We start from the raw sequence: 26,908 nt of genomic DNA, 5'->3' as shown, positions 1-26,908 counted from the left end.
ACGAAAAAGTCTACACGTGAACTTTGGACCTATACGGACAAATAATCGTAGTACATTTCTTTTAAGTGAAAAAATGAAGTTTTTATGAGCCAATGAAAATAGCTGTTTTTTGAAACTCCTTCTGCACCTAATACCTATATGAATACTGAATGATGTTACTGTTTAGAATGAGTCAACTGACTGTGTCTGCATAGCTCAGTCGGTAGAGCTCTTGTCTAGGTTGCGTGTTCAAATCCGGGTAATGACAACTCAGTGTATGCATTGTGTGCTGCAAGTTTTGTGATGACTCAACTATAGAAATTGAAGTATATTACATTTGACCCATCAGGCACTAGGACATGGCATCACAATAATAGAGATACTAGTAACTGAAATAGTTTAATAAGTCTAATAGTGTAATAAGTGCAATAGTGTAATACCGTACTGTACCATACTGTGCTGTGCTGTACTGTACTGTACTGTACTGTACCGGGACATGTTATGAGCATGTAGATCTGCTAATTTCTAAAAGTTTGAGTACTTATGCTGAACTAACACTGATTTTCCTGTTAAGAATGGAGTAACTGATTGTCTCCGTGTAGCTCAGCTCCGTCAGTAGAGCTCTTGCCCTTGGACCACAAGGTTGTGTGTTCAAATCCGGTTACCGACAACTCAGCCCATGAGTCTCATTTGTGCATATTGTTCTTATTGCGCATCGTCTTCTTTCTTGGTCCCGCTTTATCGCTGCTTGCAGCTATATTTTATATATTAAGATTTGTATTATCGTGAGAACGATGGCTTCCATTATCGCATTGCAATTTGCAACCTTTCAGGAATAGAAAGCCTGCAGTTTCTATTAGCTTGGATTCACCATCAATGATGTCACCATGGTGGACAGGTTTTTATCATTGTTTTATCATTCATCATATCATTTTATCACGAGCATTAGTTTGGACCAATTATATTAAGATAGGTTGAAAAGCTAAGTTATTGTGTCTTACCTCCCATCATTAAATAATGATTGACAGTGTGCCATCGTTGACTTTATAACACAGTTTAATGAAACGTGTAGGCCTATCATTTCAGAACAGAACATCACATGGAAACCAGAAACCTGCAAAATGATTGTTTGAACTCTTCAAGAAAGATCTGGGTGTATGACTGTACTGTAGGTATAGTCTCGCGTGCCAGACTGATAAATGCATGAAAACGAACTTAAACAGGAATATGCAAAACCAAGAATCACTCCCACGTCGTTTACCGAAGGGACCTGCGGATTCAGGGTGTGAAAGAAAGGGGAAAGAGAGGCTGTGAGGAACCGTGCAGAGCAAACAAGCTTACGTGCACATACAAAGGAAGCCAAACCCAACTGTGGTGCTTTCCTATTATATGACAGAAAAAGAGTCTGTGGTACAGTCACGCCATGACCATTTCAAAACCACGACAGCCTTATTCATTCTCGCAAGACTGTATTATTGTCGTAAACAGCGTGGACTCAGTATAGGTGCCCACGTGGAAATTATCATCTATGAAAAATAAACAGGTGTGTAGGTTGACATTGAAACGTGAAAAGGAAAATCAATTGAATAACGAGTCCAAAATGAAGAGACTGAAGGGAAAAATGAAGAGACTGCTCCCGTGTCGTCAGGATGTAGCCTGCAGGGGAGGTGGGGCTGAAAATGGAGCCTTGAGGACTAGAGGGCAAGCACATGGGGGAGGTGGGGGGGAATAGGTGCAAGTTTGGAGAGTAGGTGGGTAGGTACGTAAATAGGAGGGGAAGTGGGGGAATTAAAGCTGTACTTTGGGGGAGTACAGCTGGCCGGTCGTCTTCATAGCAGCTCAGTTGTTCTCCTCGTCGCTGTCGTCGGGGCTGATGGATGATGGGCTGTAGAGGAAGTGGCCAGGGAGGGCGGGGCTATAATCAGGGAGGGTGGGGCTGTGGCCAGGGGATCCTTCACTAGAGTATGTGGGGGAAGTGGGTGAGTATTTGGGTGACGGGCTGACGGGTGGGCTGTCGAGGATGTGGCCAGGGGAGGGGGATCCTTCACTAGAGTATGTGGGGGAAGTGGGTGAGTATTTGGGTGACGGGCTGACGGGTGGGCTGTCGAGGATGTGGCCAGGGGAGGGGGATCCTTCACTAGAGTATGTGGGGGAAGTGGGTGAGTATTTGGGTGACGGGCTGACGGATGGGCTGTCGAGGATGTGGCCAGGGGATCCTTCACTAGAGTATGTGGGGGAAGTGGGTGAGTATTTGGGTGACGGGCTGACGGATGGGCTGTCGAGGATGTGGCCAGGGGAGGGGGATCCTTCACTAGAGTATGTGGGGGAAGTGGGTGAGTATTTGGGTGACGGGCTGACGGGTGGGCTGTCGAGGATGTGGCCAGGGGAGGGGGATCCTTCACTAGTGTATGTGGGGGAAGTGGGGGAGTATTTGGGTGACGGGCTGACGGGTGGGCTGTCGAGGATGTGGCCAGGGGAGGGGGATCCTTCACTAGAGTATGTGGGGGAAGTGGGTGAGTATTTGGGTGACGGGCTGACGGGTGGGCTGTCGAGGATGTGGCCAGGGGAGGTGGATCCTTCACTAGAGTATGTGGGGGAAGTGGGTGAGTATTTGGGTGACGGGCTGATGGGTGGGCTGTCGAGGATGTGGCCAGGGGAGGGGGATCCTTCACTAGAGTATGTGGGGGAAGTGGGTGAGTATTTGGGTGAGGTTGTTGGGGAGTAGGTGCGTGAGGTGGGGGAGTATGAGGGTGAGGTGGGGGAGTAGGAGGGTGAGGTGGGGGAGTAGATGGGTGAGGATGGGGAGTAGCTGGGTGAGGATGGGGAGTAGTTGGGGGAGTAGACAGGGGATGTGGGGGAGTAAGTGAGTGGGGAATAGGCGGGTGAGGTGGGGGAGTAGACAGGGGACGTGGGGGAGTAGACAGGGGACATGGGGGAGTATGAGGGTGAGGTGGGGGAGTATGAGGGTGAGGTGGGAGAGTAGGAGGGTGAGGACGGCGAGTAGGTGGACGAGTTGGGAGAGTAGACAGCAGGGGACGTGGGGGAGGAAGTGGGTGAACTGGGGCTGTACTGGGGAGACGTGTACGAGTACGTCGGAGAGGTGGTCATGTACTTGGGCGACAATGACAAATACTTGCGAGAGGAGTTTGGGCTGTTGGAGGGAGAGGCAGGAGAGCAGGAGGGTGAGCAGGGGGTGTAACGTGGGCTGCAGGAGGAGTCCGAGGAGCCTGCGGAGGGGGAGCTGATGGCCAAGTACGAAGGGGAGGTGGGGCAGTAACTCGGGGAGGTGGGGGAATTATAGGAGGGAGAGGTAGGGGAGTAACCCGGGGAGGCGGGGGAATAGGAGGGAGAGGTAGGGATGTAACTCGGGGAGGTGGGGGAATAGGAGGGAGAGGTAGGGGAGTAACTCGGGGAGGTTGGGGAGTAACCGGGGCTGTGCGTGATGATGTAGTCACTGGGAGTGAAGGTTGCTCCATCTGAAGTCACACAAAGTACAACAAATTTTAGAACAAAACTATCACTGAACTGATTTCTAAAATCCTGCCGTTGCATTCATGGAACAACTGAAGATAAGTATAACATTTCTATAGAGGATCAGGATGTGCAGATGACGCCAGACCAAGTTAAGTTTTAGGTGGTTAATTGGACTGATCAACATTACTAGTACTGGGTGCCATTATACAGGCAAAGCGACAAGTCAAGCATTAATGTTATCGTACAAATGTGTACAAATGTTATCATGAATCGACTCCCCTGAATCACACTCCCATTCCAACATTGTAACACATCATGTTTTTTAGTACAATGTACAAATGTTCAAAATTCTTCGAAAGCCCTACATTACAGACTAGTAGTACTCTTTTTTGCGGGGTGGGGGGGATTCCCAGAGTAGAGGTCCCATCTCATCACATTTGACATTCTATCCATAAAAGGCTTTTGCCATCCAACGTGGATGAAAACAATGCCCATCACATCATTGCACATCCTCTGTACATCCACGTTTTAACCATTTAACAAAAGGTATTTTCATAGTGCCTTGTCTAACCTGGAGAGGGGGTATATGGGCTGGTTGCCATAGGAGACCCAGCTGTAGAGAACCCTCCCGGAGAGAAGCCCGGAGAGCTCCCTCCAAAAGGTGAAAAGCCTGCTGCTCCAGGAGTCATGCCGGTTCCTGGAGATAAAAAAGAATGAGTCAGTAGTATGCACTACAGTTGGGTGCCACCGATATTGTCCCTTATCATTTGACCCATTTAGGCCTGACCTCAACATTTTAAAAAATCCTTCTAAATCCTCCAGTTTTCTGAAATAAATATTTTCACGATTTTTCAAAAATAGCAGACCTACAAGCTCGTAGCGCGCCACTCGGTGGCGCGCTATGAGCTTGTAGATCTGCTATTTTTCAATAGCTAAATTATAACATAATGTTTAAAACACCAAAAGGGGTTCCCGCCCAAAATGGGTTAACTGTCCTTTTGCGCAGATCACGCAAACCTCAGCAAAAAGAAAAGGACAATATCGATGGCCTCCAACTGTATGCAGATGTCAAAAATAGCAGCTGAGCCATGTGAGTCCAAGGCCTGCGACTCACCAGCAGTAGAGAACCTTTCACTGTAGGCTGCTGAGGTCGCTCCCGCTATCCAGGGAGTCATGCCAGGGGATAGCCCCATGGCCTTCGGGGTGGGTGTCGAGAAAAAGAACATTCCGGAGGCTGCAAGCAGGATGGATGCAGACAAAGCAAATACCGGTATCAATTCTCCACCGACTGCATTCACTTTGTAAAATATCATGAGTGCAACAACAAATAGGCTACATGTCACACGTCAATTTAAAAGTCTGTTGAGTAACGTTTTTTGAGCACGAGACAATAAAGTCTGCACACTGCAAATATTCGGATGTTAGTTTTGAATGTCCAAAAATGGTTACTTTTCAGAAAATGGAAAAAAAAGAACCTCTGTTCTAATTTATCGATTCAATATTTATAAAACCTATACTTAACCACTTTTTAATCTACAATTAGCCAATCTTGTATGTCAGCTATTTTAGCAACGTTTGTGTGAGACAAGTACAGTAGGACATTCATTTACAAAAGAAAAACCCCAAACAAACATTTGAAATAGGGGGATACAAGGTTTTCTGTCCGAGAGCAACAATATGCTCTTGGGAGCATAATAGGAGTGTGCACACTTTCTTTATGTTGATATTTTGTTTGTCCTGCACCTGAATACTATAGTCACTATAGTATTGACACCCCTGGCTTAGACCATAGCTATTCCTTCCTTCCATCCCACACACACACACACACACACATTCCTGGTACTCAGCTGTTCATTGTTAAGCAATTAACACTTTGTGTGCCCACACACCACTTTTTTTTTTTAAACCCAGAGTGCCCACGTTTTACATGTTTTTTTTTTTTTTTAATAAATGGCTGGCGGGCCGCATTGACACCCCTGCTATAGTGGATACTGTCTAGGGCAGGGGTGATACTGTCTAGGGCAGGGGTGATACTGTCTAGGGCAGGGGTGATACTGTCTAGGGGAAGGATGGATTATGACATAAGGTGGAGAGTGAAAGCCAGTTTTTACTTGTTGCATTTCTTTACATACTGTGACTTATAGCAGTGGTTTTCAACCAGTGGTCCCTGAGGGGGTTCCAGGTGGTCCCGAGCAAAATGGAGTTGGTAATTAAATGGACCCTTACTAGATTTGACTCTCGAGTATAAAATTAAACCAAATAGACCATTATTTGGTTTCATTCTACACTCACACACACACACACACACACACACACACACACACACACACACACACACACACACACACACACACACACACACACACACACACACACACACACACACACACTAGTCTACTACCACAGTCTGACACTCTTCCACCAACACACTACTGATACGACACTGACTGACACATGTAACTAGCCCTGAATCGCTAGCCACGCCCATTAGAAAAATAATCAAGTGAAACGAAATGAAAATTCAGACAGAGTGTCAGGCTAACATGTAACAGTCTCTTATCCAGAAGTCCTTGCTTTTCCCCTCCAACTTACGTCTGGCCATGTTTAAGTCACAGGTGTCTGTGGGGACCGTCTTGGCATATTTACACTTCTCCGTGTCCAGCAGCAGGTCGAAGCAACCCGTCCCGACCGGAGCCAGCTGACCAAGCATGATGTTCTCAGACACACCCTTCATGGGGTCGCTCTCACCGTGGTACGCTGCTTCCATCACCACATTCACCTGGAATTTAATAATACAATTTCAAATGTATAGCATAGCAAATTTGTATAGCATCGAGTTACAATTTAAATGACCAATTCAGTGGCCTTGCGGTCGAGTGTCTGCCCTGAGACTGGAAGGTTGGTGGTTCGATCCCTGTCTGGGTCATACCAAAGACTCTGAAGAATGGGACCCAGTGCCTCCCTGCTTGGCACTAAGGGCTCCATTTTCGTCACCGCTAAACCCCTTATCCCTAAACTTCTTTGCCTTTTTTTTACTATATAGGCCTATATATATTTTGAAAAACATTTTTGAATAGTTCAACTAGCCAATCTACATTGACACGTTGTGAGCTCGTAGACTGGCCATTTTAACTATTCCAAAATGTTTAGCAAAATAGTAAAAAAAAAAAAGGCAAAGAAGTTTAGGGATAAGGGGTTTAGCGGTGACGAAAATGGAGCCCAAAGTCCCTGTGACATACATCAACTTATATCAAAGGTTAAGTATCAGTGTAAACAAACTCTGCTTATTCATGGGATAATGTATTAGACACCTCACACTGAGATAAGTCTAATATAAGGTCAATCTGCATAGTACGCTCTTTTCTCACCATCTGCTCAAAGGTGCACTTTGAGAGAGCTCCCACGTTTTGCCGGTTGATGCCACGACGTGTGATGGGCATCAGATATCCTTGACTTGTCATGGCGTCACAGAGCAGGGCCAGGTGGCGGTAGTTGACGTAGGAACCGTCGAATGAGATGACATGGTGCAACTCGCGCTCCAGAGCCTTGCGCGCAGCCTCGACACCCAGCACCTGCATGGAGGAGAGCAGAGGGGGGGTCTTCAGTCGTGCTTTCCTGAGACATTCGAGAGTCATTAGAGAATCAAGTATTATGCGTGTCTTAAGTACCAGGTCTTATGACTTAACTTAAGACCTGGAGGCGTGGTCAATGCCATTTGGCTATTCTGAGTGGCCAAATGGCATTGATCACGCCTCCAGGTCTTAAGTTAAGTAATAAGACCTGGTACTTAAGACACGCATAATACTGCCCTCAGAGTTGTTCCCCCTCAATGTGAAATCAAGAAAGATGCTATGAAACTACATATTATTATTAGTATTTAAACTGTTTTATGGTGTTGTCAATGTCAAATGTAATTTAAACAGTTCACGCAGCACAATATGAGCATCTGCAATTGTATTTAAGAAACAAATGTATAGGAGGGCATCTACTTTTGCTTGTGGCATACTGATACAATACAGACACATTATATACAGAAATGCATCAGCTACCACACTTAAAACTTTGGACTCAGATTATCATTCTGCCTTCAGATTTCTCCTATGCCCTGCAGCTTTCCGGGTTTTTGTAAACACAAACTTTGAAGACAAAAGTGAGGACGGAAAATGAGGACGCAAAGTGTAATTGGCCGGCGTGATTGGGTGGGAGATGTGCTATTGGTTGAGCATCGCATAACGATTGTGCCACGGGGGACACCCGTTGTATGTGGCTGGTAGAGAGTTGTCAGACATTTCGCAATACTCGAGAGAGATACAATACTTGGACCTCTTACGCCCATGGCTGTTGTAATGTTGTATGATAATAAGAGAATGGCTGATTTTGGCTTATGATTGGAAAGAAAGAGATGATGTGTGCCTTTTCCTCACTTCACACAGGTGTGATTTTGTATTTTATTAATATTAATTGGGAGTTCACCCTCTTATTTAAATTCTCTTTTGCAGTGGAAAACTATTTCTTATCATATGCGCTCTCAGGCCTATTTGATGCTTGAGATCCTGCATGCTTCCACTGAGTTTGGAAAGTGTGCTTTCAAGTGTTGTGCTTCGAATACTTGGAACACCTTACAGCCTTCACATAAGTATAGCTATCTTGTTTCCCTAGGTCATATATGAACTTTGGTTAATCTGATCTAAATTGTACCTGTTTTAATTGTTTTAATGGAATTTTCTTTTATTCATTTACTTTTATTATATTATCGTTGTGTTTTGTGTTGTCCCGCTGGAAAAAAGGGTCCCAGCAGGACTCCCAGCCCTTTGGACCGCCTCGGTGTGTTTTCCGAGAACGAAATGAAGGTTGAAATTAAATTAAATGAAAATACCGTGAAGATCTCCACAATGTCATTTGAGGTGGTCCTGCGAGCGTCCACGTCCTTTTCGCCGAGGACCCTCAGGAGCCCTCCTCCCTCGGTTTCTAGTGCCCACTGCTGCAGAGCCTTGAACTCTCCCTCCTGCGTAATGAAGGTCTTCTTCTTGCTGGTCATGTACACCTTGAAGTGGTGGAAAAAGTATACTCAAATGTTTTACTTAAGTAAAAGTATCAATACTGCAAAGGGTAGAACTACTCGGTTATACAAGTAAAAGTGCGGAATTCAAAATGTACTTGAGTAAAAGTACAAAAGTATTGGAATAATTAGCAATTAGATAATGTAGAAGAATTGTTATTTCTGATCAACATTTGCCTGATATCTCTCCTAATGGTACCAACATCAATACAGCATGGAATTGTGGGAAAAAAATCGTATCCAAATAATCCAACAATAACAAAATATTCAAAGTTGTGGGTCTGCGAGGATAAATCTCATCAAATGGTGGCCCGTGGCTCAAATGCCCAATACATAATGGGCCTTGATATGAAAAGGGTTGAAAACCACTGGTTTAAAGTGGTTAATGCGGTTTGTGTGGTCATGTCCGTACCTTTTTGATCTGCTCGATGCCCTGCAGTGTCATGTACTTCAAGAGGTCTTCGATCATTCTCAGGAAAACGTCATCGGTGATCTTGTCCACAAACTCCTCCTCCTGGACAAGGACAATGGGTCAGATGTCACAATGACCATAAAAAAACTAAACAAGAGGAATTAGTTAGTGTTGCAGTGAGTATGATTTGAAACATGGCTACTTGTTTCTCACCTCCTCCTCGAACTTGTCCCCGTTGCAGTTCACGATGCGGAGCCGCAGGACCAGCTTCTCAGCGTTGTCGTCGCTGAAGATACAGTTGATATCGTCCGAGAATGCTGGAGGGAGGAACATGACACATGGTATTACTGTGTGTGTGTGTGTGTGTGTGTGTGTGTGTGGGGGGGGGGGGTTACCCATTTAGGCCTGACATCGAAATACCTATGTTTCTGTATCAGTGGTGCTCAATTTTCATGTCAAGGATTTATATGTAATAGGCCACCGACCGCCATCTGAAAATATGTAGTTCCAGGGACCCCTCCAGAAGCAAAGATTTGAGTTAAAAACGTTCTCTGAAAGAATATATATTCAAAGATTTTTCAAAAATAGCAGATCTACAAGCTTGTAGCGCGGCACTTGGTGCCGTGCTATGAGCTTGTAGATCTGCTATTTTTCAATAGCTAAAGTATAACATAATGCTTTAAAACACCAAAAGGGGTTCCCGCCCAAAATGGGTTAAGTATTGAATAACTTAGTCTATATAAGCCCACTCACTGGCATTGATCTTCACAGCGATCTGCTCCATGGTGAGCTTGCGGTCGGTCATCTGTTTGCGGTCCAGCTCGACACGCAGCAGCCAGGGAGAGACGAGCGTCATGTCGAAGTCGGGCATCTCGTAGTAGACGCTCACCCACTCCTGGTCCTCCAACACCACGGTTTTCTGGGGGCTGGGGTCGTAGTAGATAGCAGTGCTGGCCGTTACCTGGAAGACAAAGAAGGGTTTGGGTCAACATCATATGTAAATAGTCATGTTCTTTAGTTTGGCTGATTAGTTGTGATGGGAGTAAACCAACATTAAAAGTCCATAGACTTAGCTGCCATAATTATGACCGATATAGCCAGATTAGTCTGTTGTGGATTGTCAAAAAGACAAATGGCAAGGATTGTAGACTGACTACATTTACGACATAGACGCTAGGAGGAGATCTTCAACCTTTTCCAATTGGAATGAAGTCTATAGCCAAATTCCAATACCCAAAATCTCAGCCACTCGCTCACTCTATAGCATGGTGGTGTTACGGTGAAATTGGTGACCTGCTGAAATATGTGACAATCGTGTAGACATCACATAATGTCAGTGTCTGAATGCAAATCGTTGCAGTTTGTTCATTAAGCAGAGTTCAACCTAGCGGTATTCAGGCCACGTATTTAAAGACCTCCATTGTAAGTTGTGCGAAGTCCACAAGATGGTCACATATTTCGGCAGGTCACCAATTTCACCATAATTTGCCATGCTGGAGTGACCGAGTGTGAGTGAGCGAGTGGCCAAGATTTTGGGGTATTGGAATTTGGGCTTATATGTTTTATTCCATGTATTCCACCCCCCTCTCCTCCCGTCCTCCTAACCATGCGAAAGGTGGTGTGCTCCAGACGACACAGGATGTCCTTGGCCCTCTCTGCGTCGCGTGCCGCCTGGCCCAGGAGGAAGACTGTCAGCGACGGTGTTTTGGGCCTCTTGGACACGTTGATCAGCTCCTTGAGACGCGGCACGCCCAGCGTGACGTTCTTGGCCGACACGCCGGCATAGTGGAAGGTGTTCAGGGTCATCTGGGTGGCGGGCTCTCCCAGCGACTGGGCGGCCAGGGCCCCCACCATCTCACCTGGGTGGACCTAGAGAATGACGAGCATCTTGTTAGCTACAGTTAAATACAGTTAAATTGGTCATTTAGCTTTATTTCTTTCTTTCTTTTTTCTTTTTAGAGTCATTATGCCAATTGATTCCTCCCCACACACCTGTTTTTTACAGGTTTATATCTAGAAGACTGTCCAGTAATTCAGCAATTCTTACTACAACCCTTCTTGCCCTGATGAAGACCTTGTTGGTCGAAACATGTTGGCAGCCAAAGGCTTTCCTCGTTTTTAACTTTGAGTGCCCGGATCCTTCTCTTTTGATCTATGTATTGATCCCGTTTTGATCCGTGTGAGCACCTTTTTATCATTATCACGTTTTGCTGTCTCTGTTGAGCACCTGGTTAGTTCCTCTTTTTCTCTAATTCTTACTGCAACTTGATCATTTCCCCATAGATAGTGCACTGTATAATGTTCTGAAGCTCTGCTACAAATTCGGGCATGCTTACATGCATACTACAGTATACTACATCCAAGGGACATGCCAAACTTACGATGGACAGGTTAAACTTGTCCTCTATCTCTCCCAGCAGCCACTCGAAGGCCTCCGTGGAGAGGCGGAACTCCTCCGCCATGCGCCTGGAGCAGAGGGTGGAGCGCAGGTGGATGTTGAAGAGCAGCGTGGCGTTCCGCTGCGCCTCTCTGCACAGCGGCTCATCACCGCTCACGATCACCAGCTTCTGACTCAGCTCCTCCAAACCTGTAGTTCATAGTAGTTGCCCAGTTCATAGTTGTGTTTGATTGCTACTGACCTAAGTTCGATTCTACAAATGACTTCTACATCCTGATAGTTTTCTGAAAAACCTCATGTTTCTATGTCAGTCGTTCTCAAACATTTTCATGTCAAGGACCCCCAAAAATATATGTAATTGGCCGCCGACCCCCATCTCACTTGGTGCCGCGCTATGAGCTTGTAGATCTGCTATTTTTCAAAAGCTAAAGTATAACATAATGCTTAAAACACCAAAATGGGTTCCCGCCCAAAATAGTAATGCAATCCATGATTACACTAATGTCAAGCAATATCAACAAAACCGCCCCTAAAAATACCCACCACCACATGGAACAAACCACCAGGCCACATAAAACTGGACCAAACGTAGCTATCAAAGCGCATCTATCGGGAAGCATTTCATGTCAGATTAATGTCCTGAATATATAATGACAGTATTAATTTTCAATATTGGCAAATTTCCCCTTGAATTAAGGATTTTATAAAAAAGTAAATATAATAGGCTTGTACTGAAGAAACCTTCATGTTTCAGGCACATTTTGTTCTAATGAATGTGAAAGTCAACTACATTTCCTCAACACTATTAACAGTATATGTCACATAGCCACTTTAAGCCAAGTTATTATGCTACCCCTCTGCAACCCTTGTATAATTGACATATACCAGCAAGACCTACAGCCATAAGCAGTGCTTGAGGCTACCATCTCTCAGCTGTGATCCCATGAATTTGTTCACATAATTCAAAACTCGGGCTAATGATGTGATTGACTGGGAACAGTCACACTGTAAGGGAATTCAAAATGACTGCTGGTTCTCTTTCTGACTCAATCCAAAAGAAAGCACGCACCTCTCTAAAAAACTCTCAAGGTGCTGAACAAAAAGATACGTACAGGAGAAGGAGAATTAGTCCGCACACTGTTTTTGTAGCTCCCACGGGAATTTTATTTAGGTATAAGGATGACAACGTTTCGACCCCCTATGGGTCTTCGTCAGGTATGAGTACAACAAGTACATATAGAGATGTAGTATATATACAGATAGGGGCAAGTTTAACAATGAACAAGCCGCTGTTTGCAATTGTCATTGCAAAGGGGATCGAAACGTTGTCCTTTATCCTTTATTTAGGTCACACCTAAATAAAATTCTCCTTCTCTTGATTCTCTTTCTGAGGCATACCTTTGACTACTCGAACAGGGTGGAGATCTGTAGTGGAGCGAGTGTTGATTCTGAAGATCTTCTGGCCGTTCCAGATCAGTCTGTCAAGGTTGCATGGCAGCACCACCTAGAGGCCAGGGTGAGCATTGCACACAACTGTTAGCAGGGGTTGACACCTTACCAAAGTCACTTGCCCCAATATTGTAACCACTGGCCCAGCAATTTTGACCCTGCAAATAGCACGCATGCATGCATGAGCGCACGCACGCACACACACACACACGCGCGAGCACGCACACAGGGCACATGCACACACACAAACACACACACACAGTCACACACACACCTTGCTGTCCCCAGTAGGGAATGTTTTTCTGAGGCTCTCTCGGTCCTCCTTCATCTTGATGAACTCCTCATCTAAAGTGCTGTGCACGTGAGCGTTTGTCAACACATCTTTGAGCACATGATCCTGCAGGATGCGCCTCAGTGCGCCTTCATTGGTGTAGTCAAACTTAAACCTAGACAGATTACACAAACGCTAGTTAGTTATGCCACTGACTTGAGCTATGTTAGCATTATGTTATAGGCTACTTTAGCTATTGAAAAATAGCAGATCTACAAGCTCGTAGCACGGCACCGAGTGCCGCGCTACGAGCTTGTAGGTCTGCTATTTTTTTTAAATTGTGAAAATGTGCCTCAAATCTTTGAATATATATTATTACAGAGTGAACATTTTAACTCAAATCTTTGCTTCTGGGGAGGTCCCTGGAACAACATATTTTCAGATGGGTGGTGGAGGCCAATTACATATAATTTTTGGGGTCCTTGACATGAAATATTGAGCACCGTACTGATACAGAAACAAAAGGTTTTTCAGAAAACTGTCAGGATTTTGAAGACATTTTTTTAAATTTCGACGTCAGGCCTAAATGGGTAAACAAGACCATTACATTCCAGTGTGAGAGCAGGAGGCCATACAGGAGCTGCATATTACACACATACAGAGGAGCCGCTGAGAAAAGCTGAGTCAACCGATCCAAAACATTGACACTATTTATAAGGGCAGCAAAACGTATCTTGTGTTTTTTTTACATTTGTATTTTTGGTACTTTTAAGATTGTATTTGACTTTGTATATAGTCCAATACGTACTTAACCACTTTCAACCTGGTGTCTCTATTTTGGGCATGTCCTTTCTAAATAATAAAAATAATAAAAATAAAAATAATAATAATAATAATAAGGGTAATAATAATAATAATAATGTGAAGTATAAAATAGGGCTGTGGTTAAATAACAAAATACAACTTTATGTTAAAATGTGTGAGATACATGTAGCTGCACTTTGGTGCTTGTTGTCTCACTTCTTTTCGAATGCCTGGTTTGAGGGCTTGAGCGTGGCCATGTTCTGGACCTCCAGAGCCTCTCCGGCCAGGCCGTCCTCGCCATAGCGCAGCTGGATCACCTCGTTAGCCGAGTTACGGACCGTGCTGTCATACTTCACCATCAGCGACTCCAGGGATTTCATCAGACGCCGCTGGATGTATCCTGGCGGGGGAAGGGATGGTTCAAAAAAAGTTCATAAACTAGTGGCTAACTGATGATAATAAGCCTCATTGAAGGAGGCCATTTTGTAGGTTTAAATGGTAAATGGTGCATTTATATAGCACCTTTATCCAAGGTGCTTTACATAGATTGTGCATTACATTCACACATTCACACACAGATGGCGGAAGAAACCATGCAAGGCATCAACCAGCAATTCGGGGTTGAGTGTCTTGCTCAAGGACACTTCGACACTAACTCTGGGGGAGCCCGGGTTTGAACTGGGAACCTTGCGGTTGCCATCCAGCCACTCTACCCCTGAGCCACCGCTGCCCATATACCCAGTATGTCCAATCTAACTTAAACGTAAAGGAATGTGAATCCCTACTCTCCTTCAAACAGCTCTCAAAGAGCACTTATGGGTGGCTGCAATTCGAGACTCACTACCAGGAAAAAGTCAAATCCCCCCCCCCCCCCCTTTACGACTACATATCATTTATTTTCTTATAATTTCTAACCGCTTATATGATATATTTGCATAGTACTGTATATTTGTATGCCATTAAATGTTCAGATGAGCTGAATATGAAGGACCCCAATGTTAACAAGCCTAGTAGTGCTTTCTTGGGTAGTAAATCCTCTTGGCAGACCTTGTATTTAATTGAACTGTACTTTCCTGAATACTGGAGGGGTACCAATTACTAACACATACCAGTTTCAGCAGTCTTAATAGCCGTATCGATTAGGCCCTCTCTGCCTCCCATGGCGTGGAAAAACAACTCGGTGGGCGTCAGGCCGGACAGGTAGGAGTTCTCTACAAAGCCTCTGCTCTCGGGGCCATAGTCGTCCTTCAGAAAGTGGGGCAATGTGCGGCACTTGAAGCCAAAGGGGATGCGCTTCCCTTCGACATTCTGCTGCCCTACCGCTCCGATAACCTAGAAGGAGTCATGGAGAAGGGGGAGCATTTATTAGGGGATGGAGAATGGTTTACGTTGAGTGGTGTGAACGGGGTGTGAGTATTCATATAAAAGCAACCCTTAAATAATGTTACCACATTACATTACATTAACACAAAATAATGTTTATGAATAGATGATGTACAAATATTTACATCACATAAATTAACAAGAGAACAAAAGTAAATTCATTAAAAAAAACTGATAGCCAAGTCACAAAGTCAAAATCATTTTCCATGTGTGAATGAGAACGTGTATCCTTGGCATTTGCTATGGCATTTAACCTGAGCCCCGACCGTCTCTTGTCTTGAGGCCAGGCAGCAGCCCACCTGTGATATGCTTTTTCTTTTTTTTTTAATCTTTTTTTTAGGGACAGATAAAACAATGACAATAATAAAAGGGAAAAAGGGAGAAAAAAATCCCCAGTAAAAGCAAACACAAAATCGATATTTATATATAAATATGCTGTAACTGGTAAAACTCATGAGTCAGCAAAATATAATAGGATTTTTTTTTGTTTTAAAAAGAAAGAAAAAAGCCCACTACAGACCAGTACAAGACAAACACAAACAACGCAGACAAGGACAAGACAAGACAAGACAAGACAAGACAAGACAAGACAAGACAAGACAAGACAAGACAAGACAAGACAAGACAAGACACCTGTGATATGTTGATGTTGGATCCCTTGGACCCGGCCACCACCATGATCTTAAAGTTGTTGTATTCAGACAGTGACTTCTGGGCAGAGGATCCGGTCTTGTCGCGGGCATCGTTGAGGATGCGGTTGACCTGGCTCTCGCAGGTCTGTCTCAAGGTGTTACCTGGGGTCGGCTCCAGCTCCTTGTTGTGGGCCTTCCAGATGACCTGGGGTGACACGCACGCACGCACGCACGCACGCACGCACGCACACACACACACACACACACACACACACACACACACACACACACAATGTCAAACATTAACAGACATATTTGTAAATAATTCAGTTTGGTCTATTTTCTAAGAAACCAGAACAAAACGTGTTAGCAAATAGCACATCTACAAGATCTACAACACGTGGAACTGCAAGTTTGTAGATGGGCTACTTCCGGTGAAGATTTGCTATAGAGGGGGGAAAAAATGGATGGGGCCAAGTATAGACGAATCCACAGAGCCGGGCCCTGTAAGCAATCATAGCTGTGGAGTCAAATTAAGCTCAGCTTGACACTGCAGCTATGACTAATAGCTGATCTACAAGCTCATAGCTCGAGCTTGTAGATCAGCTATTTTTGCTACGACAGTAATATGCAATGTGGCCCTCTGGGAGTGAGTGTGGAAATATAGAGCCCTATTAAGCAAGACGAAAAACCCATGCGGTAATACAGATTTCGCCCTCGCTCTGCGCCTTTTCGTATTATGGAAGCCGTGGTGAGCGCTCACTCATATGGAATACCACGTTCCTGCAAAATGTAGCATTGGGGGAGTGTCCATATGTTAATTATTGTCGCTTTGCGCTAATTTGCTATTAAGCCCCTTGACCTAAAAACACTCAGCGCATACCGATTCCGCCTGGGTCTGACCACGTCTTAAAAGCAAAAAGCACTGTTTCATTTTACACTTGAGCGGCTCTGGAGTGCTGCTGGAGTGTTGCCATGTCTGTTTATTATAAGCGGCTTCTTTTTCTGCAAAGATGCTTGTAAATATTGGTAGTTGTGGTTGCTTTTCTTGTTTCTAAAGTGCTTATTTGGGCTTTTCTCCTAATGTTGTTTAAACCAGTGATCCTCACACAGCGACATTCCCATGTCAAGGACCCCCAGATTAATGCATTTGCCCAACTAAGCCAGTGACCCCCATGACAGATTTGTGTTTTTAAATGTTTCAATAACATTTTTCAAAAATATTCCACAATTGTCACTTTTTTCAAAGATTACTTTTGAAAATAGCAGATCTACCAGCTCACAATGCATCACATTCATTCATTAAAACAATGAACTCTGACTGCAGGGGGATATATATTTATAATGATCATTCTAACAATGTGCAAGAAAATATGTAAAAAGAAGGAAGAACTTTATATTTGTGGACAATCAAAATATGCTGGAAATTTTAATGTGGTGTCATTAAAAGGAATCTTGATATGGCAGACTCACTATCTAGAAAATAAAAACATGGCACTTCATTTAAAATAGGTTGTAGACCCCTGTTATATGCGATTCTTTTGGGAGTATGTTTATAGACCTATTTACTTGTTTCTATGACACATGGCAACAGCGAGTTTTCTGGCTTTCTCGTTGAGATATATCGCTCATTTCTCAACCTTTTTTAGAAATTAAAACATCTCCATACTCATTGGGAGGTTTGCTTTCATACGCTGTATCACACCCGACTCAATTCTTCTTCAATAATATGCTACGAGCGAAGACCATAACATTGGGGCCGCAGCAATACGCATGGCGCACGTATGGCATTTCAACTCATTCCTTCGTCTTGACTCGAATGAAATAAAATAAAATAAACGTTATTTTACTGGTGTTTTTCAATAGAAACAAATAAAGAGCGTGTGTGCAACAGTCAGTGCATATACGTGCATGCACTATAGGCTATATTTCCTCCTTGTCGGGATGGTGAGCTGAGCTCTTCACAGCCCGTTTGTCTTTCATATTATTCTTATAATATTTGATATTATAAACACTCATGGTTCTCTCATTTCTCAACCGTTTTTTAAAATGTAAAAATCCCCATATTCCTTAGGAATCTTGCTTTCATTCGCTGTATGGTACATGGTTCTATTTTTATCGAATTAAACAATATCAAACGAACTTGTATGTTCGGGGGTTAGACGATTCTGGGAACATTACGCATGGATTGCCAATTTGCCAGCCAATGCTGCGTATCTACTCGCAGTTCCATTCCGATCTGAAAGGTATAGGTATAGGTGCCATTTCAAAGTCTTAGTTATTCATTTATGAATCAAATGAACTAGAATAAAGATTTTTACAGCTGTTTTTCATGCTTAGAACAGAAACAAATTAAGTGACGATGTGCGTATATCTCCCTCCCTTAGCATATGGCTGCGCCGCTGTAATGACTTTCCAATGAAAACTGCAAGTTACTTAACAAAATAGAGACATAGGCCTACAAGCTATGCACATCATGGCTGTGACAGCTTGTGGATCTGTTCTTTGGAGGCATAAAGGTGACAGCATGCAGTGCAATATGAATAATTAACCCAAATGTGACAAAGTCATGTCATGTCTATGGTGCCAGTCTGCAGAAATGTAATACCACTTGCCGAAAAGGGCGCATCATCAGCTGGTGTCGTAAAGAGAATAGTACGGACATGTTCATTGGGTAAGCCTCAAAACTCCCTTAAACACTCCCATGACTAATTCAAGGCCGTTTTGCTCACACCACGGGGTGTCGAAAGCGCTTCTTACCTGGCCCATAATTGTAATATGACATTGCACCCGCCCCCACGTCTTAAAAACTGTAAAATTATATGTAATTAGATTCCACTTGCTTAATAGGGCCCATAGTGTCCATCGTCAAAGTTGCCCACCCCTGAACTAAGTATATAGCGGTTTAAGTGGTTCAAAGCGTTAGCGATGCGGACAATGTGCTTACATCTCTCACATCCCGTTTGGCATTCTTGAGTGTATCCTGGATGTCACTGTAAGTCTTCGTATCTGCAATGCAGTCAGCAATGCCAATGGAATGACCTAGACAAAAATGAAGGGCCATAAACATTAACATGGGACCACGTATCGATCCATGACTGTGAATTTGACGTGTAATAATAAGCTAAATGTTTTGGTATACATGAATAACTAAAGTAACAAAGTTCAACTTGTTTTCCACAATGCTTTGACTGGCTTAGTGAGCCACTTGACTGAATGCCGCCACACTGCTAGCAATCAATAAAATCCTGTCTAAAGTGTGGCGACATTTCAAGTCAATACATTTGTCATTTGCAACGTATGTAAAGTGGATTTACAACAGTATGGTTTAAAATATTGTGTATACCGTTAATATACATTTATAAATAGATGATCGTTCTATTTTTGGATTCTTTGAAATTGCTCATTGCCTCAAGTCCTAAAAAGCATTAAAAGACAATTTATGTTGACCTCAGGTCAACGTCACTCATCTATACAAGGTGTATGACTCCAACTTTGGGTAAGATTTAGCCTCATTGACTTCAATTATAAGTTAAATATTAATATAAATATTAAAGTTAAATATTTAAAAAAGTATAAAACAAAACACGTTTTATACTTTTTGAAGTATAAAAAACAATGTTCAATATTCAAATATTATCACATATTATGTGAAAAGTACTATAGTGCACAGTACTGTGCTATTTATCAGCACAGTACAAGGTGTGTTACGACTTGTACTGTGTACATTGTACATTTTCACTTGCAAATTTGGAAATTAACATCATACAGTACTCTTGTGAAAGGAGGGGAAAGATCCAGGCAGGAATCCCGAGTTGGTGTTGGCGAGAGCTCACTCTCGCAGCAACTAACTAACTACTGTAACTGTGAAACACTCTGGTGCTTTGTACTAGTCTCGAAGGTAGAGCAGTAATAATAATAAGTGTTATTTAATTCTAGCGGCTCCTTACCTTCAATGAGCAGCCAGTTGTTGAGGACGGTCTGAATGTTATTGTATAAGAGTCTGGTGATGTTGTGGCCCATCTGCAGGAAGCAGAGGTGGACCAGAGAGCCATGCGACGTTCCCAGAGACCTCTTACACATGATACCCATGATCAGCTCGCCATTCTCTACTCTGACCTGGGTGAATACAGTCAAAACGCATCACAGCTACAGTATGGCAATACAAAAAATGTCAAGATTATTTTATAACATTTTTGTATACAGAAGGAAAGTGAAGAGAGAAAGGGATTCAAGATTCAAGGTTAGCTTTATTGTCCCTTGCGGGAAATTGGTTTGCAGCCAGATAATAGTAAAAAAATACACGCAACAAACAACATTCAAAACAAGACTAAGATCTAAGAACAGGGCACTAGAGAGTAGAGACAGAGAATTCATGACATTCAATAGTAGCAAAGTCAGCAAAAGTGCATTAGTGGGCATATATGCAAATAAAAGTAAAGAATAAAGTGCTATCTGCTGTTCAGCAGCTGAATAATAATAATGACAAATAATAGTTTGAACCGATGAGTCTTTGTGGTGGGCACCCTCAGGGAGGTGATGGTAGTAGGGGTACAGTGGCTCAGCTACATGGCAACCGACTTTCAATTACATGTTAGTATTAGTCTAGTCAAGTTTAGTCTTGACATGTCAAGTTTAGTCGTACCCTGGTGTCCCCTGGGGAGATGTGTCTATAAGGTCCTCTGTCCTCATCGTCGGGATGGGTGCTGTGTGTCCGGAAGGCATTGATGCGCCCGGGAATGATGAGGCCGAAGATCTGTTTGCCGGTCCACAGGGGACGGGGTTTGAGGATGGCCGGGTTGGGCATCTTCCCATCCCACGTGGAGAGGTGCATGAGCAGGTTCATCATGTCACCCTGGTGGGGTTGGGGACAAAACATAGCAAAGCAAAGCAAAGTTCTTTGTTTACCCAGGGTGAATGGACTAAGCTCGAGATGCTTGTTTACAGCCAGACCCTGGCCCTGCTCATAGAACATTTCATGGTAGGGGTTCAATGCCTTGCTCAAGGGCACTTCAGCGGTGGTAATTTTAACGCGCCGAACTGGCGACCTTCCGATAACAAGACCGCTCCGCAAACCGTTCGGCCACCGCTGCCCAACATGGCGAGCGGTGTGCATGTGAGTATAGAGGGTATGCGCGTGACATCATCATCAAACCCGGAAGTTATGCAGGAACGCCTACTGAGTGGCAAAAAACTGCTTTCTGGCCTCGACAACCCATACATCCAAACAGAAAAGTCTGATTGCATTAAACAACGTTAAACAATGTTAAACTCACTTTGCATGTTGCTTTGCCACTCGATTTGCCACTCGATGTGCCATTCACTTTAAGCATGCACATACCCTCTATTCAATTGGGAATTCTAACCCAAAACAGAATTCTAACCCAGGTCTCCTGCATGAGACCACATTTTGGCCAAGCAATCCCCACTTGGTCTGGGGAGATATTGTCTGACACCAGGGTCTAAATTTCTCAATGGAATAGTCCAACCACTGTAGATCTGCTAATTATAGTGTATTTAGATATTCCACAATAGAGATTGGTTTAACCCATTTTGGTGTTTTAAGCATTATGTTATACTTTAGCTATTGAAAAATAGCAGATCTACAAGCTCGTAGCGCGGCACTTGCTTGTAGGTCTGCTATTTTTGAAAATTCGTGAAAATGTAGTGCAAATCTTTGAATATATATTCGAAATATCTTTGCTTCTGGGGGGTCCCAGGAACAACATATTTTCAGGGTCGGCAGCCAATGTCATATAATCTTGGGGGTCCTTGACGTGAAAATGTTTGAGAATGACTGACATAGAAACATAGGTTTTTCAGAAAACGAAGGCATTTGTAGAATCGTCCTCAGGTCTAAATGGGTTAAGATAAATCAAGTAAAAGTTCTGGATAGCAACTTACAATTCACTTCAACGCATACAGTACAGTATACCTGCTCTAAGAAAACATCCCTTTGAGTGAATTTGTACACCGCCGTGAGTGTGTCCTGCACAATCCCCATGACGGGTCTGTTGGACTGAGGCGTGAGGATCATGCGTGGCACCATGGCGAGCTCCTGGACCTCTGCCTTGGTCTCCAGGGACTGGGGCAGGTGGAGATTCATCTCGTCACCGTCAAAGTCAGCATTGTACGGGGTGGTCACACTGCAGGAAGATAATCCATAGATTCCATAGTTAGAGCTATTCTAAATCAGTGGTTCTCCCCGTTTTCCCGTCAAGGTTTATTTACGGTAACTCTCTGACAGTGTAAGGGTCCATTTGGTTCCATTTGTATACTTCACAAGAGTTACAGACGCATAAGTCTTCCCCGAACCCGACGTTGAGAAACAGTGCAATGAATGATGAGCTTTCTGACAACATACTGCATGACAGAATTCAAGTTTTCTGTTACACACGATATCATAACAATTTCTTGTTTATAGACAGATGCTACAGTAGGTTTATGTATTTGTTGACTAGGATTCATGCCATTTACTCTGATCTTAAGTTGCTCTGTCTGAATAAGAGCATCTGCCAAATGCCTGAATTGTGAAATTGTGTACAACAGTCCAATACAAATAGGAATTAATTTGGCACCTGAGGTTAAGTCGGAAGGTGGACCAGGCAATGACCCGAACTCTGTGGCCCATCATGGACATTTTATGAAGAGAGGGTTGTCGGTTGAAGACGACAACATCATCATCATGCATGTGTCTTTCCACCTATAACAGGAGAAAATGAATAGTGAGTTTACTTGATGAAAAAAACAACAACAACAAAAAAACATGTACAGTACATTAAGACATTAGAATCATCCGGACAATCTTACCTTATCGCCAAACTCTAGAAGAAGGTCACTTGTTCTGGGGTGATAACGCAGATCGATTCTGTCACCACTACCACGGATAAGAAATCTGGCTCCTGGGTAATGTCTGTTGCCTCTTTGTACCAACTCTTGTAACCTTGAAAGGTCATGAGAATGTTTTTTATTAGTATTAGTATACTATACACAAGATGATCTCAAAAGTGGGGTCCAGGGACCTCAGGGGTCCTTGAGGGGGTTCCAGGACTGACAGTGTAAAGGTCCATTTGGTTCCATTTGTACACTTCACAAGAGTTACAAATGATTCATTGTTAGGAGTCAAATTGACCCTTACAGATCGGGTCTATGGAGTTATTGGGGTCTGTGGCCTAATAAATGCCAAACTGGGGGTCCTTGAAATAAAATATACAAATTATCTGTTGACTGCACCTCCTAGGCATGGGTATTGTTTGGAATGTACCAATTCTGATACCAATTACTATTCTTTCAACCTGGCAGCTACTCTGAGAAGCTCAACTGTTCTCACAGCACAACAACGTCGTATGACAAAGTATAAATCAGACTAAAATTGTCAACGTTGCTGCATCTGTAGTTATTTAAGTCCAATTGGAGCTGCAATTCTTTCTTGTTGTCAATTAGACTCTGAACGTCATTAATAAAATAACCCCTATCCCAAATTGTACCTGTGAATATTTGATGCTGTGACAATTTCTGGGAAGGTCAGGGTGGCTGCGATGGATCGTGGAACTCCCACTTGGTCAATGTCCAGGTTGGGGTCAGGGGTGATGACAGTTCTGGCAGAGAAGTCCACACGCTTCCCCATCAGGTTACCACGGACACGCCCCTCCTTACCCACTAGACGCTGTTTGAGGGATTTGACAGGGCGGCCAGACCTATGCAATGACTGAGAAGAGAAGAAGCCAAATCATTAGCATAATAGCATTATGTCAAAACATTTGTGACCAAACGCCAATGAATAACTGTAGGAAACAATAAGAAAGCTACTGAAGATACGTCTATATGTTTTAAATCACATTAAGCTGTCAATTCCAAACCAGGGGTGAATTCTATCCGACAGTGTGTTTAACACAACAAACCAGAGTTTGTATAGAGCACCGACGTCCTGACGTCCTGACGTCACTCGCTCATCCCCTGGTTCACGGAAGTAATTTCTCTAAATTGTTTCATATAAGCATTGCGGTCCAAAAATAAACAAGGTGTCTCTGCGTTATTGCCATTGAGGTGTCTCTGTATCGTTTGCGACAGTCAGTCACTCATGACATGTTTATTTTTCAAACACAGTTCAATTACAATGCAAATAAAAAGTACATGAACCTGTGGATTTGCGCCCTCTACCGATATTGACGTCAGACAGACTTCGGTACTCTATTCAAATCTAACTCTTGCTGAAATGACAGAACTATATGCATACCCTGGGCAGGCCTGGCAGCTCATTGTCCACCATTGTGGTGACGTGGTACTGAAGGAGCTGGAGAGCTTCATCGATAATGTGAGGTGGGAGACCCTGCTGCTCGTGTTGTCTCAGCCGGTTGTTAATGATGACTATGTCAGCCAGTTTGTGAGTCAAGTCATCCTTTGTAATAGAAAGCATCGATCGTTATTGCTGTTAATGCCATTCGACCATCAACTGCAACACAATATGGCAATTCAGTGTGACTCAGCAGTGGATTGAAATAATTGTCCATTAGAGATTAGTGTGGATTGTGGCTATATATCCACAGGGCAAGACGGATTTGGACGATAAAAAAGTACTTTATACATACTTTATAGGTACAACAGCATAACATCTGAACAACGTAACTTAATTGATACTTTCCCCGACAACAGAATCGGTCTTGTTAATTAATGTTCTGTTTGCCAAACATCCAAAAGTTCAGTTGTTAATAAACACACAGGTTCATACAGTGAAATCGTCCTAACCCATGTTGCCAGAACAGATGGTCGCTAAATAGATTGGCTACTAGATACAATTTGCATCTGCTTTAGCATGATTTCCCCCTTTCATCATAAACCAAGCCAAACACGAACATACTTTTTTCCCATCAAATCTGATGCAGGTGCAGGTGTGGCAGATCAGTCTGGCAGATCTATTTCTCTGAGCATTCATTCATTCAGACGGACGGCGGGGCACTCCGGGCAGATGATTTATTTGTACATCCGAATTAGGGTAACGTCAGAGCCCATCCACCCATCTCTATTATGTCCTAATACAGCATTATAATCAAGGACAATATCTGCTAATACCTGGTGGCAGGAGCCGGGCCCGTGCATGCGTATAGCAGGCCTGACGGCCAACGGAGGCACGGGCAAAACGGTGGCAATCATCCACTCTGGCCGGGCAAACTTGGGGTCCATGCCCAGGAAGGTGCTCTCCTTGTCGGAGATGCGTCTGAAGATCTCGCACACGCGCTCAGCACTCCACGGGGTCTCCTTCTCCTGCTGGCCGTCGTCATTGTTGAGATGCCTCCACTTTGCGTAGAGCTGCAGGCCAGAGCGCCGGATGCGGGGCTGGTAGTGCCCACAGCCACCATGGCCCTGTGAGTGGTGGGTCGGAGAGAGAGAAGAGAAGAGGGTGGAAATGGAGTGGAAGAAAAAGATATGCAGTCGAAACGGAAGACTGGAGAGAACCTCTCCTGTCTCCATAGGCTGCTGTACAGGAGACTTTCAACTCTCGACTGTCAGACTGTGTCAGTAAGAAGTCGGCGATGATGATGATGTACGTACGACGATAAGAGCGCCCCTCACTTCACACGGGTGTGATGTTTGTTAATATATTAATAAATAAAAACATGGTTGATTGGTTAATTGTACTGTACCTGTTGCTTTTCAAATACGATGTCCATCCTCTCGTCTCCTTCACAGATATTTTTGTCTTTACACAACTTATGCAAAGACATCAGTCGCTCTTTGGGCCGCCCTTTTGTTTCAGACAGGATCTTTTTCATCTTGGGATTGTTCTAGACGTGAAAAGCCAATTCAAATGCATGAGTTGTGAAGAAAGATTCAAATAACAGCTTGCTTTCCACAAAATGAGTCAATAAATTGGTTGTACAGTACTAACCGAATCCACTAACAACTTGGAGCAATTGAAGCAGACACATTGGAGAACCTTCACGATCTTTGCTATAAATACCATGTGGAATACTGGCTTTGCCAGCTCTATATGGCCAAAATGGCCTGGACAATCTGTCATGTTACCTGAGAGAGGGAAGAAGGACCCTTGTTAAAAGTGTACACTGGGATTGATTTGACACAAAGTAGAACTGTCACTGGTAAATGGTAAATGGTGCATTTATATAGCACCTTTATCCAAGGTGCTTTACATAGATTGTGCATTACCCATTCACACACCGATGGCACCGGAAACCATGCAAGGCACCAACCAGCACATTAGGAGCAATTAGGGGTTCAGTGTCTTGCTCAAGGACACTTCGACACTAACTCTGGGGGAGCCCGGGTTCGAACTGGCAACCTTGCGGTTTCCATCCAGCCACTCTACCCCTGAGCCACCGCCGCCCGGTACATGATCAATACAATTATTTATATAAAATGCTAATATGATGCACTACCTGAACATGTTTGACACCTTCCAAATGCTTCAGTGACCCCTTGCCTCGGGTCCATAAGGCCACCAAGTTTCACTTGACCTTCGCATGTGGTTTCAGCGTGTTTGATTTCTGCAACGGACATCCGTCTCTGGAGAAAGAGTTTCCATAATGTATGTAATATAGATAACAAGCTACAGGCACATACATGGACGTCAACACCAGAGGGAGTTCAACAAACCATGTGCAACCCAGATTCGGCACAAACAAGGGACTAAATTCATTTCGCTCCTATGCCACCAAAATGTGGAACGCCCTACCAACAGTCATTAAGCCATGCGAATCCCTTGACTCCTTCAAAACTGCTCTCAATTCTGCAATTCGAAACTGGCCCCCGTAAAATCTGAATCCCCCACCCCTTTTCCCCCTCACTGTATATGTTTATTTTCCCTTTTTACCTCCTCTATGATGATTTCCTGTTTTGACTATAGGCCTATAGTTGTGTATATTCATAGTCTCTTAATGTTTTGATGAATTGAAAATGGTGGGCCCTATTTTGTAAACAAGTGTAATGCTTTATGGTGTCGTCCACTCACAGTTAACAGTTGTTGTATTGAGTTGTACTTGAAATGTACTGTAATTCTGCAAACTGTTAATAAATCAATCAATCAATCAAT

General features: G+C 43.6%; 1 protein-coding gene across 1 annotated transcript; it reads right to left on the bottom strand.

Annotated features, from left to right (window-relative positions):
* Positions 1-1,818: 1,818 nt before the first annotated feature.
* LOC306914319 (DNA-directed RNA polymerase II subunit RPB1-like) lies at positions 1,819-25,631 on the bottom strand (the record flags this gene model as incomplete). Its single annotated transcript, XM_079491316.1, has 26 exons — positions 1,819-3,070; positions 3,236-3,455; positions 4,568-4,687; positions 6,046-6,232; positions 6,822-7,025; positions 8,330-8,497; positions 8,925-9,023; positions 9,138-9,241; positions 9,678-9,885; positions 10,530-10,793; positions 11,306-11,511; positions 12,721-12,826; positions 13,046-13,217; positions 14,063-14,246; positions 14,956-15,178; positions 15,863-16,066; positions 18,809-18,903; positions 19,812-19,980; positions 20,507-20,716; positions 21,797-22,007; positions 22,440-22,564; positions 22,672-22,804; positions 23,349-23,569; positions 24,098-24,259; positions 24,931-25,221; positions 25,503-25,631. The coding sequence occupies 26 exons, from the start codon at positions 25,629-25,631 to the stop codon at positions 1,819-1,821; spliced, it is 5,667 nt and encodes a 1,888-aa protein (XP_079347442.1).
* Between the last annotated feature and the right edge of the window lie 1,277 nt (positions 25,632-26,908).

This window comes from Electrona antarctica (genome assembly GCF_951216825.1).
Source record: "Electrona antarctica genome assembly, chromosome: 21".
NCBI classification, from domain to species: Eukaryota; Metazoa; Chordata; class Actinopteri; order Myctophiformes; family Myctophidae; genus Electrona; species Electrona antarctica.
The sequence above is the reverse complement of the archived record's forward strand: the minus strand, read 5'-3'. Positions and strand labels throughout refer to the sequence as shown.